This window comes from Pieris rapae, chromosome 12 (assembly GCF_905147795.1).
Source record: "Pieris rapae chromosome 12, ilPieRapa1.1, whole genome shotgun sequence".
NCBI classification, from domain to species: Eukaryota; Metazoa; Arthropoda; class Insecta; order Lepidoptera; family Pieridae; genus Pieris; species Pieris rapae.
In genome coordinates this window covers 4,345,792-4,365,481 of record NC_059520.1, presented here as the reverse complement: position 1 = coordinate 4,365,481, position 19,690 = coordinate 4,345,792, and the positions used below count along the sequence as shown (strand labels likewise).

Below are 19,690 nucleotides of genomic sequence, written 5' to 3'. Positions count from 1 at the left end.
TTTAATTCTGAATGAGCCGTACGGCATCCTTCTTACAATGTGGCTGCTATTTCAGAAGAAGCAACTGCAACCGCTATGTTGGATCTCGCCCGAACAGTTGCTAAAACTAATGACATGAGGAATGTCTTGCCAGTTCCACCAAGGGCATCTAGGAAATATAAACCACCATTTTCATCATCGTTTGCCTTCATTAAAGTATCATAAACTTCCTTTTGTTGGTAATTCAACAGGGGTTCATTCGTTTGAACTACTACATCTAATTCCTGGTGATCATATTCACGTTCCCGTTCCAATACTCGATTAAATGAGTCATTCGACAACAACAACAAATAGAAACATTCATCATTCTTTGGATGAACTGTATGCATACGACCATACCGAGTTTTAAGTTCTCTTCACTGTTTATACGAATGGGCAATGGCACTATCATTACATTTAATTATTTATTTAATAGAAATATTTTGAACATTGGTTTCTTACAAATATCAAATTGTCATATTTACGTCATTACATAGCTGTCATTATACGTCAATTACATATTTACTATATTATTCTTTTTTATTATACCACGTTTTATAGTGACTGACGTTTCATGTCAAGTCCCACGGGAACGCTGTCGAACGGGATAAAAAGTATCCTATGTCCGTCTCCTGGCTCTAAGCTACCTCCATACCAATTTTCACACAAATCTGTTCTTCCGTTCTTGAGTTATAAGTGGTGTAACTAACACGACTTTCTTTTATATATATAGATGTTGCGTGATTTACGCACTGTAACTGCTCGCCCGTGAAATGTCGCAAACATTTTAATGTACCTATTCTTACGTGTAAAAAATAAAATACTATTTAAATATTGCTCGGCGAAATTCAGTACAACCATAGACTTTTTTAGTCGATCAAGACTATTTATAGGCTAGAAATATTTATGGTATGTGGTAATTAATGGCGCCAAAATTTAACACATCATCGCGCATGCGACTAGATTGCGATGCGAAACACACAGAATTGTAAAATAGTCTATAAAAATGGAGCTTTTAAGCCTAGTTGCTTTTGGTGATAGCTATCTTTTTGGCTTACTCAAATTGTTTATTGCGATACTGCGTGTTGCGAAAGTAAGAATGACCGCTAAAATAGCGGAAGTTATGCGCAGTATAATTTGGATCTCAAACAAGATTATAACATTTTTATGACATAATTTCTCATAACATTTTATGAAATATTTACTTATAATATGGAATTTGTTTAGTATCTTGTTAAACGAGTTTTCGTATGTGTGTGTAAAAATAGGGCCAACAGGTGTATGAGTGAAATGAATTGCTCACTTTCACGGATTACTTGTGAAATGGCAAATTGCGTAAGATTGCGAGGCGCGCCGACTTACGACCGCAAGCGAAAAAAGCACGCGTTACTCAATTCTACGCACCGGTTCGTCTCTCAATTATTTTTTTAATTAATCTAAATTATAAACATTTATACAACGTTTGAGATCGGATTGTGTTAAACTAATCAACATATGAGGAAGCCAATTAAAGACGGTGGGAGGAAAATTTATTAAGTTAGTAGTTAGGTAGCTTATATATTATACTCGTTAGAGATTTATCAACATATAAATTTTGGCTTTGTTTTAATATCGTCACCACTTTACTAACGTTTCTCAATTTTAACAACACCTTTACTTAACACGACGCATCATATTAATTACATACAAACCAATGCAAAAGCAATGATACATTATACTATTATACAGTATACTATTATAAATAATCTTATATCTCATTGTGACAGAACCAGTGGGTTCTGATTAAAACTCTGTTAAAACTAGTACTAACATCCTCACATAGTGATGTGAGGATGTTAGTAGAAAGATACTTGGCATTTCATGACGAATAGCGTGAAACGCAAAGACAGTCGTGAAACGCAAAAATACTGTTTATCCTACCAATAAGTAATAAATAGCTTATTTGGAACTTATCCCGACATTGTGAAACAGACCCTAACAGTAATGTTTTGATGGTGTATATAATTTACGTAAATTTGCAATTTGAAATTAACATTATAACAGAATATAAAATCGCGGCTCGTAATCACAAAGTGTAATACGATGGTAATAAGAAGCAGAAGACATCTCATTTCAAATACAGCTGTGTGCTAAATTGGCTACGTGATGTACGGTTGTCATTTTTATTTGACAAAAACGTACGTGTAATATCAAATGAACAAACGGAGCTGGAAATGTTTTGAGACTTGGTGAAATAATTAACAATCAAATTCAAAATTATAAATGCATGTTGGCATGAATTGAACTATCAAATTCTTTATTATTTCATGCTTATTCATTAAAATAAAAAGTATATTCTCACGGCCAAGATACCGAAGACGAGCGAACTATCAAATTCTCAGTACAAATTCTTTTTCGATAGATATTCTTGTCAAGGATTTAATTTCCGCGTAGTGCGTGTGTTATTGTACACAAAATTACAATTGTTACCTTCATAAAGATTTAATAAACGAAGTTATGAAATAGACTGTAAAAAAAGAAAATTGTATAAATGCAAAAAATGTAGATGGAATAAAAACTAATATTGCAGAATTAGTGTTTGCATAATTCAGACGACTAAAGCTCTAAGCGGTGAAACGATGCGAGAGCACGATTCTCAGACGCCTCCACTAGGAACTATATTTTATGTAATTCTCTTTTTATTATTTAATTAGATGTTATTATTGTTTGCAAACCTTGTAGACACAAAATGGAATATGTTAATTTAAAAGTTCGGGATATCATTTTAGAATTATACCTCGAAAAATAATATCCTACAGTTAGCTGCAGGGTATAATTTTATATCGAGGAAATGCTGCCAGCTTTTAAGGTAATACTGCCACAGGGACCAAATTTTAAAAATTAATTTTAGTTCCCTATTTATTAATTTTGAATTATTATTACTATGTAGATTAAGATTGCATAGGCAAGAAGCACATAGATAGTTATAATTTGATACTTACGTTTTGTATTTGTTTCAATATAAATTATATTTGACGAAACTTAGACGTCATAATATAAAATCTATTTCTAACACAATGTTATTTATGTACAATGTATAAAAAAATAATATTATAAAATACATAAAAAACGCTAAATGATAATTATATTTCACTATTATAACATAAATATAAAATAAATAGGAGCACAAAATTAACATACAAAATTTAATATTATAATATTTCATTCATGAGTTGAAAATGGTTTCATTAAGTTTTATGTAATGACCATAGAGATTCGAAAGCGATTAGAAAATATAGTTATGCGACATTCAAAACCTTATAAATTGCGAACTTTTTTTATAACTGAGTCATGCTATCCGCTTTCAATAGAACTAACTCACAAACATTTACTCAATGTAAAGACAACATAATGAAGCAAGGTAATGTAGCAAGAACCAGTTAATTTTATGAACATGTTCGAGTTACTGTTAAAATGTACCAACGATTACTTAACGCGAATTACACAGACTATAGAAGATGGTTATGAATAAATATAATGAGTAAATATAATTGTATTAATATATATTATAGATCTTTCAAGATATAGTGCAGTCGAAACTGTCTTCAAAGATTTTATTGATTCCCGTCCGAATAGTTTTTTTTTAGTTAAGGGATGTATAAACTTATACGATGGGAAAAGTGCAGAGATAACAGTGGTACAAGCATTGATTTATTAAATATATTCTATTAAAAAAGAGCGTCTACTTATGTACACGCGTTAGAAGTTATACTACTTTGGCATATCGAAAAAAAAAACTAAAATGCAGTAGGGATTAACGATAAATAATAAAATTAATAAAAAAGATTTTATATGAAATTGATTTAAAAGCACCAAAATAATATTTTTTAATAACACTGTTTAATTGTGCTGTTATGAAATACGAGTTCTAAATATAAAATTACAAGAATATACACCTAGACCTAACTTCATTCTGTTAATTTTGTGTCACGGTGCGCGTGCATCGTAAAATTTTACTCTCATCAATTTTTCATAATGCACCTAAAGAAGTATAACTTCAAAAAAATACTTTATGTTCGTCTCATACAAAACGCCAATTTCATTTACACATGTTATAATTAATTTAGCCTGGTGGTTAAACGCGTAACTCTCAACCGTGCACATACATTGAAGGAAAACATTAGAAAACTAGCATATCTAAGATAATTTATTGCGTGTGTCAAGCGCAGAAGCATGATCATCTACTTCCCTATAGTGAAAAATTATTAAGGAAACAAATACAGAATTCTAGGACTATTGTTTTATGAATAAAGTTTTTGATTGTAGAACATTGAAACAGTCCGAGTTTATGTGTTTTGCAAGAATTAACTTGTTTGCGTTATCAAAACTGGTGAACGCTAATTGGCTTAATCTAAATATTATCAAGTAATATTCTTAACAATGTTACTTAAATTTCATTAATTGAAGATGAAAGTAAGATCTTTTTACGTTGTACTAGAAATAAAAACTTAAATGAATCATAGGTACATTGTTGGTAAATGATACATCTTTTAGGTAATCCTTAATTATGTTTAAAAAACAATAGCGTACGTAGGTTTCTGTTTTGTTATGTGCCCCGGCTGTACACATAGACATAGTAGTCCGTTAGTGTACTGCCGAGGTTCGAGCTTTTGACTTCAAGAGTAAGAGATGCAAAACGTAGAGATTAAATTTCTGCCTGTGATTAAAAAGCCTATCGTAATGAAAACACCGTATAACTAAGATAAATCACTTGGCACACCATCCATCAAATAACTTTGTGGCCATTAGCTTTCTATGTACTTCGTACTTTACTAAGCCGTGAACAATGTAACTTAAGTTGTTTTGTTAATACTTAAAGTGTAAGTGTAAAACTTCATGTGAATATATATAGCTATAGTGAGCGACCTATGCACTTTGCATAAAATAGCAAATGGCTCATCTGACACCTGCCTTTTGGAGAGGCTGGAGATCAAGGTGCCGACGCGTTCTGTGCGCATCCAGGAATTATTTGTTATACCTATGACTGATAACAATGTTTCCCAGAATGCTCCGCTCGTAAGAATGTGCAAATATTATAATGCTGTGTGTGCTGAGGTTGATATTTTTCACAATGATATTTGTAAATTTAAAAAGATAGTTCATAGTAAATACTTGTAACCTTAATTACTAATTTAATTGATTAATGTATATGTATATACATGTGTGTGTGTGTATGTATATATATATTTTTTCCTTTATTTTTTATTTTTTTGTCATTCGGTTTGATATGTGTATGTTGTTTAGTTGATATTTAGTGTAAATGCTGTGTACAGATATAACTGGAAGTCAGATTTTTAAATGTTGTTTAGTATGTAATAATTTTATGTATGTAGTCAGTCTGTTTTCTGTTTTTGTACCTTAATGTGAAAATAAAATAAAAATAAATAAATATATAACGAATAAGGCAGATTAAATGTGGCTCAAATTATTAACCTAATATTGATTTAAAAAATATATATTTATGATAACTTTTTATGATTGCGAATGTATGATTGTTAAACTATTTATGTAAGTCCGAAAAAGTCGGTGTATTAAAGTCAATTAAAAACAAAACTATTATCCCATGAATATAATAGTTTCTGTTTTCTGAGCAAAAACTTTTTTGCTAGATCGCAATTGTTGGTACTTTTGTAAGAATAATGATAAGAAAGTGGCACGAATAATGTGGAAAATCTGTGTAAGAAACTCTTTAAAAGGCTTTTATGGAATGATAAATGTGCTTCGACGAATGTTTATTTTCCAGCTTTCATGATTCTGAAGAAGAAAACTTGAAAATCGTATCGACATTTATATACGAGAAAGAGATTTTTGTATTACCGCTTTTCCAAAGTTTCCTTGCTTATTTAATGTTAATTTAAATAGGAAAGTAATAAAGGTTCAAAAAACCTGAATAGTTTTACGTCACCGTACATACTGAAGCTATTTTAGAAAATTTGGATATTTTTTATTAACTGTCCTAAAAATTCTTATTAAATACTATGAAAGAGAAAGCGCCATCTCTGCTGAAAGACAGCGGCTTAGCCACTAAACGGATGTGATAGACAAGGCGAAAGACATTTTTGAGGAATTTTACAATTTCATAGTTTGTCTATGTTCCTATATACGTATTTAGTTATTTTGGACGTACGACATTTTAGCAAAACGTTTGCTGTAGTCTCATAGTATCAATGTAGTAATTTGTTAATTGCATGTTATCTTAATATGTATTAAGCGATAATAAAATAAATAAAAGTGTAACTTAAATGTGAATAAATTCAATTCCAACTAATTACTGAAGTTTAAAACAAATTGGAACAACTTACATTTCTGTTTCAAATGCAATCAATCTTAACTAATTGCTTTCGTAAGCCGTGATTGCTATTAATGCCCTATTGAAGAACTGATTGTCTGTTTTATAGGTTAGAGTTTTATTTTAATATTTTTTATAGATATTCTATAAATAGAACATATATTTTGTGTTTAACCACTCCTTATATGGAAATTGTATTCGTTTTTACAACAACTCCCAAGCGAAATTAGAGAATTATCACTAAATAAATTCGAAACCCTCGTTAAAAGTAAATTAATCAATAAAGCCTTTTATAAATGTGACGAATACTTAAATGATCCTAATCCTTGGGATTGATTTGCTCCAGTTCAAACAATTTGTATTAAAAACTTGGCGGTTGAAAAGAGTGGCGGAAAGTTTCTTGCCAGTTCTTCTTACCCGCTCTACGCCCTTGACTTGCGAACTGGTAGTAAATTAATTTAAATTGGGTTTTTTACGTTTATAAGTGTACTTGTTTACCTATATGAATTAAGACATTTTTGAGTTTGAGTTGTGTTGTTATTCTTATTGTTAATAACTCTTGTAACAAACACTATACTCGTAGACACATTTATATATAACAGTGAAAAATATAACAAATAGCTATGTTATTCCACTCCAGGTAGAATTTTGATAGAAGATAAATCACATGTTGATATAGATTTATTTATTATTTTTTATTAGTCTATAAATAATTAACACGATTTTATATGAAATGAATATTTGAACTTGAACCGCGAGAAAACTTTTGGGTCGTTGTACGAATTGAATTTCGAACAAATGGTTAGAAATGGCAGTTAATTCTTATATTTTAGTATTTTAAGTTACTCTAAATAGATCTGGGTTTTGACATCAAGTTTAGGTTCCAAAGTGCCATCAATTCCAATGCTACACCATATTCTAGCTCGACTACCGATTCCCGAAATTCCATGAAATGCTACGAAGTTCCAACTACTACAAAATATAATTGATTATTCCAATAATTAAAATTGATGCATTGCCTATCTTAACTCAACGTATAAATGTATTCAAAAGATCATGTTACATGTCGATATAACTAAAACGAAAAAAACCCTTATCTCGTTTATCTGCTACATTAGACTTTAAATAAACTTAAATTAGTTTATACTGAAATTTAAATTAAAACATTCAGTAAGTGCAAGGTATTAGTATCGCTAGCTACCGAGTGTCTATTCAGCATGAATATTTTTTTTATTCTCACATTTTATTTGCGTAGTCGATGCTCTTGCCCAAGAAGGCATACAAAGAATTAGTATTTTCTATATTGCTCTTCAAATATTATCAAAAGAAAATTAACCAGTTACGAATGAATACGTTACAAACAAAACAGGATCGCGAAAGAAAAATGTACTCACTCTTGGAAGCCCATAGGTCTCCGGCATTAAGAGCGTTGATATACGTTTTCAAATCGGCTTCGCACTCAGGCGACACTGTTCGGTTAGCACTAAGCAATTCTAACCAGTCATGGTGGTCCAATAAATCTTTCATCCACGCCATTCGCGAGCCATTTCGCACAGTGTCATTACTAGCACCCACTGCACTCACTAACACTAAAATTGTCACAAGCCTCTGGAATTCACACATATTTAAGCACATCCAATTTGTCTGTTTAATCGCTATACAGACGGATCTCAGAACTTGTCACGCATACTGCTAGTCTGTAACAAGAGAACGTATTGATTAATTAAGTATTCAGATATTAAATAAAATTGCGTAAATTTGGGTAGGAGATATATAAAAAGGTATGGTTCATTTAAACAGATAGTATCATCAAACCAAATGCACTAAATAAGTACGTCATTACAATTATATATACTTAAAAGATTACTGATACTGAAAGATTACAATAAAATACTGGTTGTGCTTATTTTTAATAAGTAGGGTAATTTATGTCCTATTTTTAATTATCAATTGTGGTAAGATTTGACGGAAAGATTTTCGGAAATCGAAAACAAAAATAAATATTTAATACACATAAGTTTTTATACGAAAGACAATTTCACAGGTTTTCTCCACGTTCTTGGATAATAATAAAATGAATAAGAGAAAATCCAAAGGCAATCTTAAGGTATGTTAATAAAATTGTGAAATTAACACTGTGAAATTTTAGTAGTCTTACGGCACATAAATAATTAGTTTAGTTAATACCAGAGCTTTAGAAAATTACAAGACGAATACTATAGTATAATTAACTAAATATTTTATCATATTTAAACCATCTTTAAATAAAATATGAATCTAGTCTAGAAAATGTAATGCATCAACTAAAACGATTTTCATGTTCTTCTAAACTTCCTTTCTACGTCCATTATCCAAGTGATTCTCTCCTTGAACATACGGCTTTTAAGTGAATTTCTGACAAAGCGCTTCGTTCATAGTTGTTACCCGCCGGCTTTGCTACATATTCATCATATCCACTTCTAAAGGGATTTATGATAAAAAAGTAAAAAGTCATGTTCAATAATTCTAACGGATATTTAAGTTTTGAAAATTCGAAGTTTTTCAAATTCAGAATGCACAGTGCAACACAAAAATGACTGTGATTGTGAAATATTCTACGTTAATAATATTGTCTGTACTTTTTTCTATGGCAGCAATACTTTTGGTAACTTGGATTATATAGATTATGTAGGATATTCATTCAATATAGCCTTCTATTCATAATTTTTAGGGCATTTAATGATTTTTGTGCTGTATTGTATTTTAGCTGTTATGTTGGAGAATTTATGCTTTGTAATGTAACAATAAAGGGTTTTAAAAGGCCTTTGTAATAGTGATTTTAGTGAAATTAAATAAAAAAAGTTAAAATGTGAACGTTCCTTTGTTTGCGAAGTAATAGATAATCAATACACCTGATTTAGAGCTTTGTGTAATAATAAAAAATATAATATAATATAATAAAAAATAATAAAGTTTTGTGTTTCGGCAGATTAACGTCTAATTACATCAGTAATTAATATCAATAAATGAATTTGTTTATTTTCCTTGATTTAAGTATAGTATGTAATTTGGTTGAATGTACACTTATATTTTTTCGCGATTATGACTATATATAACACTAGACCAAGATAACATTCAAATAGTATCAACAATCACTCAAGTTCAATGACACGCGGTAGAGTAAAAATAGTGTTATATTTTTATTGCACTTTACGTAATGCCAGTTTACTTATTAACATAATACTGACATAACGTGAATACCTAAAGATGATTGACCTGATTTCAAAGAGAAATCAAGTATGCCGTTTACCTACTTATTGACAAGTCAACTACCTGAATTATATCTAGAATATTTGCCAACAAAATTGCTATGTTAAAATCTTACAGTGCTTAACGAGGTAGTTATGTCAGTGTTTTTTAGTTTTTGAAAATTTAAACCAAAAACATTCTACACGACACTTATCAGAGTGCTAATATAATAGAATAAAGTCTATATTCAAGAAACGGGACAGAGGTTTGTACTAATATTAAATATCATTTGTCCTGCCTCTGAAATATTAAATTAATACGCATGTAAATTGATTATTTTATTTGCATTTAATGTCGCTTACCATGTCAGTTACATTTTTTAAGAGATATATTTAGTATATAATAAAATAAAATTTAAAAAGACTTTTGTCAATTTAAGTTTTAATTTAATTTTAATTAATTTATCACTTCGTTAAAATAAACTCAGGAGATCAATAAAAATCAGTACAAATTGTAATAATTAAATAATGTGGTGGGCAACGGGCGGCCTTTTCGGCCATTTCTTCTACACTTATATCACTGTTTACTGTTTACCCTTTATCTTCTATTGAGAACGGAGAAGATTATTCAAAGACTCATCTCAATAAATATAAATAAATTATTATATCATAAATTGTTTTTCGGTGATGATATACCTATATATTTTATCTATAAAAAATATATTTAAGTACGACAAAAACAGTCTCCGTAGTAATTAATGCTTCAAGTAATAACTTCGTCGGATCGGAAGGGATTTCATAAATCCACGAAAGCTTTTCCAATTAGGAGAGAAAAATATCAAAGAGATAAGGCGAAATTCCGAACCACGGCGTATTTGTTCGTAATAATACTACAACTACATAATAACAATGTAGCCGTGATAAAACGACAAATGTATCAAGATATAAACACATAATAGCATATTTACAGGATCTTTTATAATGGCATACACGCGTGTTCGGATTTTCGTAACATAAGTACCCTCAGTCACTAGATAAATGTATGTTTATAAATTAGCAAAAATCTAAAGCAAATAAAATTCATTTAATAAAAAAACCTAATAAAAAAATTGAAATACTAATAAATAGTATGCTGTACGTACAAAAAGGCATGTTTGAACACGTAATATGAATATTTAAAAAAATATTATATCGAATAGTGATGGAACCGGGGATTATAAAATTCATTATTATACAAAGTAATAAAATAGATACGTAATTATTAAAGATAACATGTTATTGTTAAGACTAAATGTTAACGAAATACAATATAATGTGATGCAAAATTCGTTACAGCATAGCAGCACAATTAAGAAACAATTGACAACATTGTACTCATATACCTTTCATATTTTATTACCTATATATATTTTTATATTCAGTAGTTTAGTGTAAACTAAGGTTGGGTGTTGTATTTTTTTTAATTTTTTTATTATTTGTTTGGGTGTCTGGAAAAAACTGCTTTTAAAACCGCCCATTTACGGCAAACATATTGGATAGAATCTTAGATATCGCGAGCTTAAAGAATAATGTGTCATTGGAGATATATAGAAGAAAATATTTAACGTACGGCTACATGTAATAACAGAAGTGCCGGACGAACATAACTCACTCAGGTATATTATCAAATTGAATGTGAATTATCGTTGACTGTCAAGGATCTCGTTATCAATAACGAAATAGACCGATCGTAAATAAATTTTATTTCGACATACAAGTGTTTATGAAATTCTAAACCGCGGAAAACTTTTCTTCCAATCCTTTGAAATATCAGCCGTAAACGAAGTCTGTTTAAGAAATAACAAGACTTTGAAACCGCAATTAGTTCGTAACAAAATATTATGTTATGCATTTGATTAAGAAGCTGGCGATCGGTTTCAGTCATCATGAATACTATTCTAATTTAAATAAATTATTGAACTACCCTGCCATGGATAGACCTATAATCATAATTTTTATTATCTGTTACTTCATACAGTTGTAAATTTGTTATCTATAGCCAGTAGACTTTTAATCAAATTATCTCACGCACGTTAAATACACACCTACCCACTTATGTTTTATTTATTTATTTTATCTTAATTTCTTTATTACTTTAGTTCTCTCAGAATCTCTTTTCTATCTGTGATGGAAGGCTAATCACCATATGTCTTCTACTACTACAGGCTACAGCCTCCCACAAAGATGGTCAATACATGCAATATGTAATAAAAAATTGAATATTATGAAAAGAAAAATAAACTTTATTATTATTTTAGTCATTATCTATAAATGTTGGCATTCTCTAACAAAACTTTTCTCGAATATTAGTTGTTTTATTCAATAAATGAATAACTAGGAAACAGGACATACATTAAAATACCTGTGTGACTCAATTTTAGAAAGTAGACATTTTCGTTAAATTAACATAGTGTTACATAACAACGCATTTTGTTATTTATTAATCACTTTGATGGATTTGTAAAATATGAGAAATTGAGAAAGTTAGACAAAATCACATTTTACTTCTTTTAAAAGAAAGAAGAGTTTAAGTTAAACTACTTTCTTCTATGTTTTTTACTATCTGTTTGCGCAATTAATTCATAGTATTACAGCGAAGGAAGCCAATGTGAAGAAATTAGCACGTATAAGACCTCAATATTGACGGCGTTTGTTAGACACAGTAGGAAACAAATTCCGAAATCAGAGGCCTTCCGGTCCTGTTTTGTCCCATTTTTGTACTAAAATTTATATATTTTGTTGGTATTATTTAATATTTTTTATAATAAATTAACTATAAATGTAATAATGAACTATTCGTGTACAGAAATATGTTTCTTATTCTCTCTTCTGTTGATTGAATTGTGCGAAATTGTACGTAGTAAAATTGGTTTTGTGAAAAGCTTTAAAGCGTATTTCAATATATTTTTAATTTTTATCTATTTACATTTGGTATAGTTGCAAATTCTTTCGATAGGATACCATTACGATAAAAAGTGAAACCAGTGTTATGATATGTTACCAGAGATATGCATTTCTGTTTATGCACATTTGTTTTCTATAATATATCCTGTATATGGTCAGTCTCAATAGAGATTTCGCGGCGATGATGCCCGGACAATATTTTTATATGCTTAATTTAGCGTTTGGTATGCGTACCATTTTGGCGTAAAACCGGATTGCATTAATAGTAATTCACTCAACTAACTGATTACAAAGTAACAATGGTAATAAAGCTTTTAATAGAATTCGGTTATTTGCATTTTATAGCCTTTTACAAGTGCTATAAAATCTCAAACCTATGAATCTGCAAATTTATGCATATGTCTAGACATATGTACACATAATTCGTTGTGAGCATGTTTTTACTTTACTATACAAACGTTTTTTAATAAAAATATCCTTTAAGACCTTGATACGAGTTTCATACATCCAGATGAGCGGCTAAAAGCTGCCGTGCGCTTCGATTTTTTTATATTTAATCTATTTTATTGAGTGGATTTTTATGTATTGTGAGGCTAATAACAAAAATAAAACACAAATGGGTAAAGATGCAACGAAGAAGTGGCCATTTGATACCTTTTTTCTAAGTGTTGTAAATTATACTGAGCAACTGATATAAATTGAACCAATATTTGTTTGACGTCCAATACAACGTGGAGTCTCAGTTCAGAATAATATACTTAAAGCTAAACGATTTTATAGCTCAATTATGTTAGTGATACTTAAAAGAAGGATAACTATATTCAATGGAATTTGTTGTGCATGATCCATTAGATATATGAGGCAGACTGGATTTTAGCGTAGTGCATGTGTAATCTGAAATATTTTATCAGAAATCGAACCAAAATCATGTTATTGTTTTAACGACGTTGACACGTAATGAATCAGCTCCAGTAATTTAACGTTCCTTCACCATTATAATATTGCGAGCGACTCTTTTAAGCCCTCCAGTTCTTAATATTCAAAATTCGAAAATTAAGCGATTGTTTCGCTAATGGAGTTGGATAATTTACCCTTAATTAAAAGTAGAACAAAAGCAAATTGGTATGCTCATAATTCATTTAAATTATACTTGTCCAGAGACAATGGAAGAGTCACGTCTACGGGCATAAAGGCTGCGAAATTTATTTTATTTCGAGACATTAAGGAGACCCAGCCGCAGCGGCATAGACTATTAATATTTATTTATAATATAATCAAAATATATATGCATAGACTAGACTAAAATAAAACCGTATGGCACGTCAATTGTCTACAAATTATCGATTTAATGTGCGATAGAAGAATCGTTTAATTCGTCGTTAAAATAGGCAGTTGGCCCGCAGACGGTGAGGATATTACTTACTATTTTCTTGCTCATGGAAATTCCAATAGATTAAAAAGAATGGCGGAGAGTTTATTGCTAGTTCTTCTCTTCCGTTCTACGCCCTTGATTTGAGAACTAGCAGTAAATGTAAAATTAGAATCATTAAATGTATATCTCTTTAGTTAGTTATATACTTTATTTTTGACGTTCATACGTGTACATTATGTTACCTATATGAATAAATGATTTTTAATTTGATTTGATTTTTTACTATATTTTTGTGAATAAATAGCTATACAATACATTATATTCGTTACTCTAATAATATAAGGTTCGTCTTAATTAAGTATTGATGAAATATTACAAATATATATTCATGATTTGTATTTTTGTTTAATGTTCTAAACAAAAACCAATCGGTTGAAGAATAAAGGGGAGCGATAATTAGCTGAAATCGAAAAAGATGTTAATCCACGAAAAGATTAAATGAGATTCCATTGTTTGGCGTTGTTTTCGCTTAGCATCACAATGGAAGCTTCGAAGACCAATTAAGAATCAGTGGGAAATGCTTTGACTCGGTTGTGTCGCGAATACAGGATGAGGTGGATTAATATTCGGATTTCAGAGCTGTGTTTGATGTGACGCGGTGCGGAAGACAAGCCTCATTCTAATTGATGTTTGCATTGTTCCAGCATCATTACTAAACAGAGTTTGCCTTGTAACAAGAAATGGATTATTGTAACGATATATACGGCAATGTAGATTTTAGGTATACACAAAATTTGTATGATATGACATTTGAGTACTGAACGTGCTGCGTTAGGTTACATTTGGTACATTTGTATATTTCCATACTTATTTTGCAGCCGATCCTTTCATAATATGAGTTTGCGTGTTGAGGATTAAAAGCTGCCATGGTTCGACATCATAAATAATAACAAACCTATATAACCATCGTTACTCAATAGAATGAAATATCAAAGCCGTAACCATATTTTAGTACTATTTGAGCAATTGGTGATTTGTAATAAACATCTCAAAATCTAAATTTAAAGTCGGTCTTAGAGTATTTTGGAATTTAGCGACCCAATTTACATTTTTGATGATCATAAAAAGTTAAGTAAATTATATCTTAACTTTTACTAAAGATGTTAAAGGATATTTCAGAAACGAGACTTGCACCTCAGTAAGTTTAATCTTACTCTTACCCTAACTATATGTTATTATGGTAAAATTAACAAGAGCTTAGTTATATAAACCAATATAAGACAGCCGATTTCGAAAGACATATCAACAAAGCGACGATCGAAATTGGTCTGTGTCGAGAGACAAGCTGATTAGTATTCGCATTTCAATCTATAATTTTATAAACAAAAAATATTATGCAAGAAATTCATCAAATGCGACATTATTTTAATAAAAATACTATTTATAATGAATTTCTCATTACAATTGTACGTTGTTTTGCTAAATCCAACGTTGTGGTTAGTTGTCACTGTGTAATTTCACATTGCATGTTGAATGTTGCGTAAATATTTAGGTGCATTCGCGCAAAGCTTGGGTAAATTTGATAAAACACATTTCAAACTGATTACTTAAATAATTTAATTCAACATTAAATTGTTGTAATATAGTAACATATGTATCACGGTTCGCGTTATGGCAAACTCAGTCGCAAAGTCTTCTTAGATTAGTAAAAATCTAACCTTAAAACTAAAATTCAGTGTTAATTTATTAAGTAACTCATTAAATTGGTGTCATTGGATGAAAGTTTTTTTTAATGAATGTTTATTTTAAATGAAATAAAGTTTATTCATTATTATATTTAGTATTTATTTTATAACGACAAATATGGATTTCATTGATAATGTATACAGTATTTCACTATATACATTATTTATTTTAATTATAATTGGTCAAATTACTTAATCTATGTACGGAAATAGAATTGAAAGGGCCAGTGGCTTATTGGTTAAACGTGTACCTATATAGTCATTAGTCAACTTTAAACGTACGGAAGGGATATTATAGTAATCGACAATATGTCTATGGGTAAAATTCAGGAACTAAAGAAAGCTAGACTTACTAATTATGACGCCTGTATCAACAAAGACGACATGACAAAACTATTGCAAATAATATGGAAAGATCGGAATATTTTTAATACGGCGCAGAAATTTGTCTGTGCAAGCATCAGAAAAATGGAGGTAATATGTTACAGACGAATTCTCAGGATTCCCTCAAATGACGACCCAACTTTCTTCAGCGTGTTATCCAAGCTTCTTTGGACATAGAGCACATTTGGGACACGATAACTTGGAGATGCTTGCGGTATGGTTACCGATATAGGCATGAGACCCCGTTCTCCGATAGTCGGACCGACCAAGGGAAGGTTTTCAAGGGTATTCACACATAAAGGCAGTAAGGTTTGCCCAAGACAGAACATATGCAATGCGAATACTTTCTTCAGTAATGAAGAATGTACTCTCTCTTCATTCCAAAACCGTACCCTGTAGTTTAAAAATCAATGAAGTCTGCACAGAAAGATGGTAGCGAAACTTTTTTTGCAGAAAGTATTTATTTATTTATCGCCTTATTCCTGATGGGGTAGACAGAGACCACGAATGTTTAGATGTATCGTCGTATTAAATTGTTCTTTTTCTAGTACCTCCTGGATTTGGACGAGGTATGTGCCTTCTCAAAACAAATTTACCATCCATGGTTGGCTTGTATATCCTGAGCAAAGTATTATACTATAATAGAGCATAAAGAACGTTGATAATTGAGTCAATTTATCATGTTTCAAACAAAACAACTTATGAGCAAATTAAATTTTGCCTTATTCATATCGGAAATTCTGTTCGAGGCTCTATTTCCAAATATAAGCCTCATATCAATTTCAGAGTTCAATAACTCGTTCCTTTGAGGCAATAAATTATTCGTTTGTCAACAGCTCAACTTGCTTAATTTCTTTGTAGAACGACTATTGTCGTGATTTTGTTATTAATGGTTGATATAAATATGTAGTATAATAATTATAAAAACGTGTATGCATTGATAAAAAAATGTGTAACAAAGCATTGTCATCGATTTGTAAAAGTGCTACTCTTTAAGCATAGTTAAAATAAGTTTCGATTTCACTGACTAAGAATTTACATTTTTTTTTCAATTTAATGTATGGATTGTATAGCTTTTTCTCATATTTGTTGCCAAAGTAAACAAATTACTTTTTCGGAGTTACTGCAAATAAAAGAAAGTATTATTATTTCTTTCGTATTCGAGAATACTGTATAATCAAATATAAACATAACATTAAATTCTTCGTACGTTTATTAAAGCAGAAAAAGTAAATATTCGTTACGTGATTACGATAAGGAGGTATCGGTTAATTCATGTTGCAAAATTACCGCCAGTCTTTCGACAATAAGTGAATGTAATTTAATCGAATCCGATCGATTTGGAAACACCCAAATCTGTATAATTCAACGCTATTTTAGGCCAATTGGTGACTATTTAAAATTACTTCGTATATTCTAGCAATACCAATATAGACTTTTTTATTTTTATTTTTGGAAATAAAAAAAAGTCTATCCATGTCAGTATAGCATGTTGGCGTAGTCGCTTCATCGTGCAATTATCATAACTGAGGTCGTAGGTTCGATTCCCGGCTGTGTACTTATTAACTTTCTGTCTTTGTACGCATTTAACACTCGCTCGTACGGTGAAGGAAATACAAAAAGTCGAAGGCTACTGACTCTTATAAAGTTTAATATCGGCCTTAGATGTTTTAAATAATTAGATGTTTACGGAAATAAATGTAATTTGTAAATATTTTGCTCACATCAGAATTCCAAACAAATATGCAGAGTTGAAACGCATTCTGCTGGCTGAATTTATACATAATCATTCCTTCGGGTAAGTAATTTTATTCTACCTCATTCTTGTCTTTACATAAGATTTACTACAATGAAGCACTTTATAATTAATGAACCTCTTTGAATAGCAAAATTCAATGGGACCGAATACTTGCTCGGAGATTGTGTGTACTTTACAACTTTAGCCGAATGAAAATATTTATATTTCCTTTTGAACAGGAGAACGAAAGGTCAGTTTAATAAGATATGAGATGTCTTTTGTTGCTCGTCTGATATTCAGTAAAATGTTCTGAATGTAACGAAACCTCTGGCTATGTATGCGTTTACAAAGAACGAGAAATATTAAGGGTAGCTTTTTGATGAAATTAGTATTAGATTCATTCGTCCCAGTTTTCTATGGAAATTACATTTGGAAATCGGTTTTTCTATTTTAAATTTAGAACTATATTTTCAATTTCTTATACGAGTATCAGGGATAGAAATCACACTTATAATAATAATCCTACTAATAAACAATAGGTAATTTAAAACAATGTAATTATTTTGTAGAAAAATGATAAGGAACGTTTGTTACGATTTGACATCATTCCGACTGTAATGTGAATTTGCCATGGCCGCAACGACTGAAAACATTGATTGTTTATATGTGAAATATATCAAAAGGCGAATGCGAAAAAGTTTTTTAACTTTTTTATTTTTTAAATTTGTATATTGTTTAATTTCTTAATCTATCAAAAATGGCATTATTTTCTATTATGCTGTATTGTCTAAGTGTTTTATTTCATTAAATGAATATGTGTTGCTGTAAATACACCTACTTATGAATAAATAAATAGCTTTAATATCATACGCTTATCACAAATGCCTGGTGTTGTAAGGTATATAAAAGCGATTTTAATATACAGCAAACAATAAATCGAATTAAAAATAAATTAAGCTCGATGGAAAATAGTGGACGTCTTTCATTTTTCCCCGGGGAAATATGCACGCTGTGTTCAATGAAGTATCATATTCTCTAAGCGTTAGCTCAAGGAATATAAAACTCTTTGTTTATTATTGTTTTGCTTTGTTATCGTATGACGGACTTGTAAATGTTCCCTGAAAGTTTTGCATTTTAGAGTTTAAAAGCTTTTATATTGTCGGTTATAAAACCTTTAACATTTGAATGCGTTTATTGCGTTGGAAATCGAAAAATATTACAGAATGTTATTCTAGGTTTAAGTGGTTCATTTCTGTTCAAATTATTAATTGTTTATAAGCAAGCTAGAAATCATTTCGGGGCCAGTTACCACCTAAGTTTAATTAACTTTTTATCTCTAGTTAAGCTTTATAGATAGAAATTTAATAATAATAAAAGCCTCTTATTTCAGATACACTTAATCACAGTTTTTTTTTTATAGAACCGGGGGCAAACGGGCAGAAGGCTCACCTGATGTTAAGTGATACCGCCGCCCATGGACACTCTCAATGCTAGAGGGCTCGCGAGTGCGTTGCCGACCTTTTAAGAATTGGTACGCTCTTTTCTTGAGATATTATTTATATTTTAATTATATTATTTGTGAGATGTCTATCTTCCCTGAGGCAAAGGCCTCTTACAAATACCGCCATTCCTCTCAGCACTGGATCACCCTCTGCCATGTACCACCTGGTGTGTTTTTTATGTAATAGGAGGCAAACGGCAGGAGACACCTGATGTGACGGCTCGCAAGTGCGTTGCCGGTGTCTCTTTAATTTGGTCTGTCTACCTTCCTAATTGTCTTACTTTTTTGTGTTTATTGTACCTTTGGCACCAATTAAATCTTTTTTGCTCCACTTTCCTGTTCCTCTAGACATATGCCTGTCCATTTTGATTTTTTTATTGTGACATCTTCTTAATGATATATTGTTTATTTTATCTTTCGTTTTCATCTCTACC

The 19,690-nt window shown here is 30.5% G+C and overlaps 1 protein-coding gene across 1 annotated transcript in view; it reads right to left on the bottom strand.

The window, feature by feature from the left end:
* The window catches only part of LOC110993769 (nose resistant to fluoxetine protein 6-like), a 58,338-nt gene that overhangs the window by 35,359 nt on the left and 3,289 nt on the right, over nucleotides 1-19,690 (bottom strand). The window contains exon 2 of the mRNA XM_022260137.2: nucleotides 7,741-8,043. Within this exon, the coding sequence (XP_022115829.2) occupies nucleotides 7,741-7,981 (241 nt within the window). The 5' untranslated portion in view covers nucleotides 7,982-8,043. The remainder of the gene's footprint in view (nucleotides 1-7,740; nucleotides 8,044-19,690) is intronic.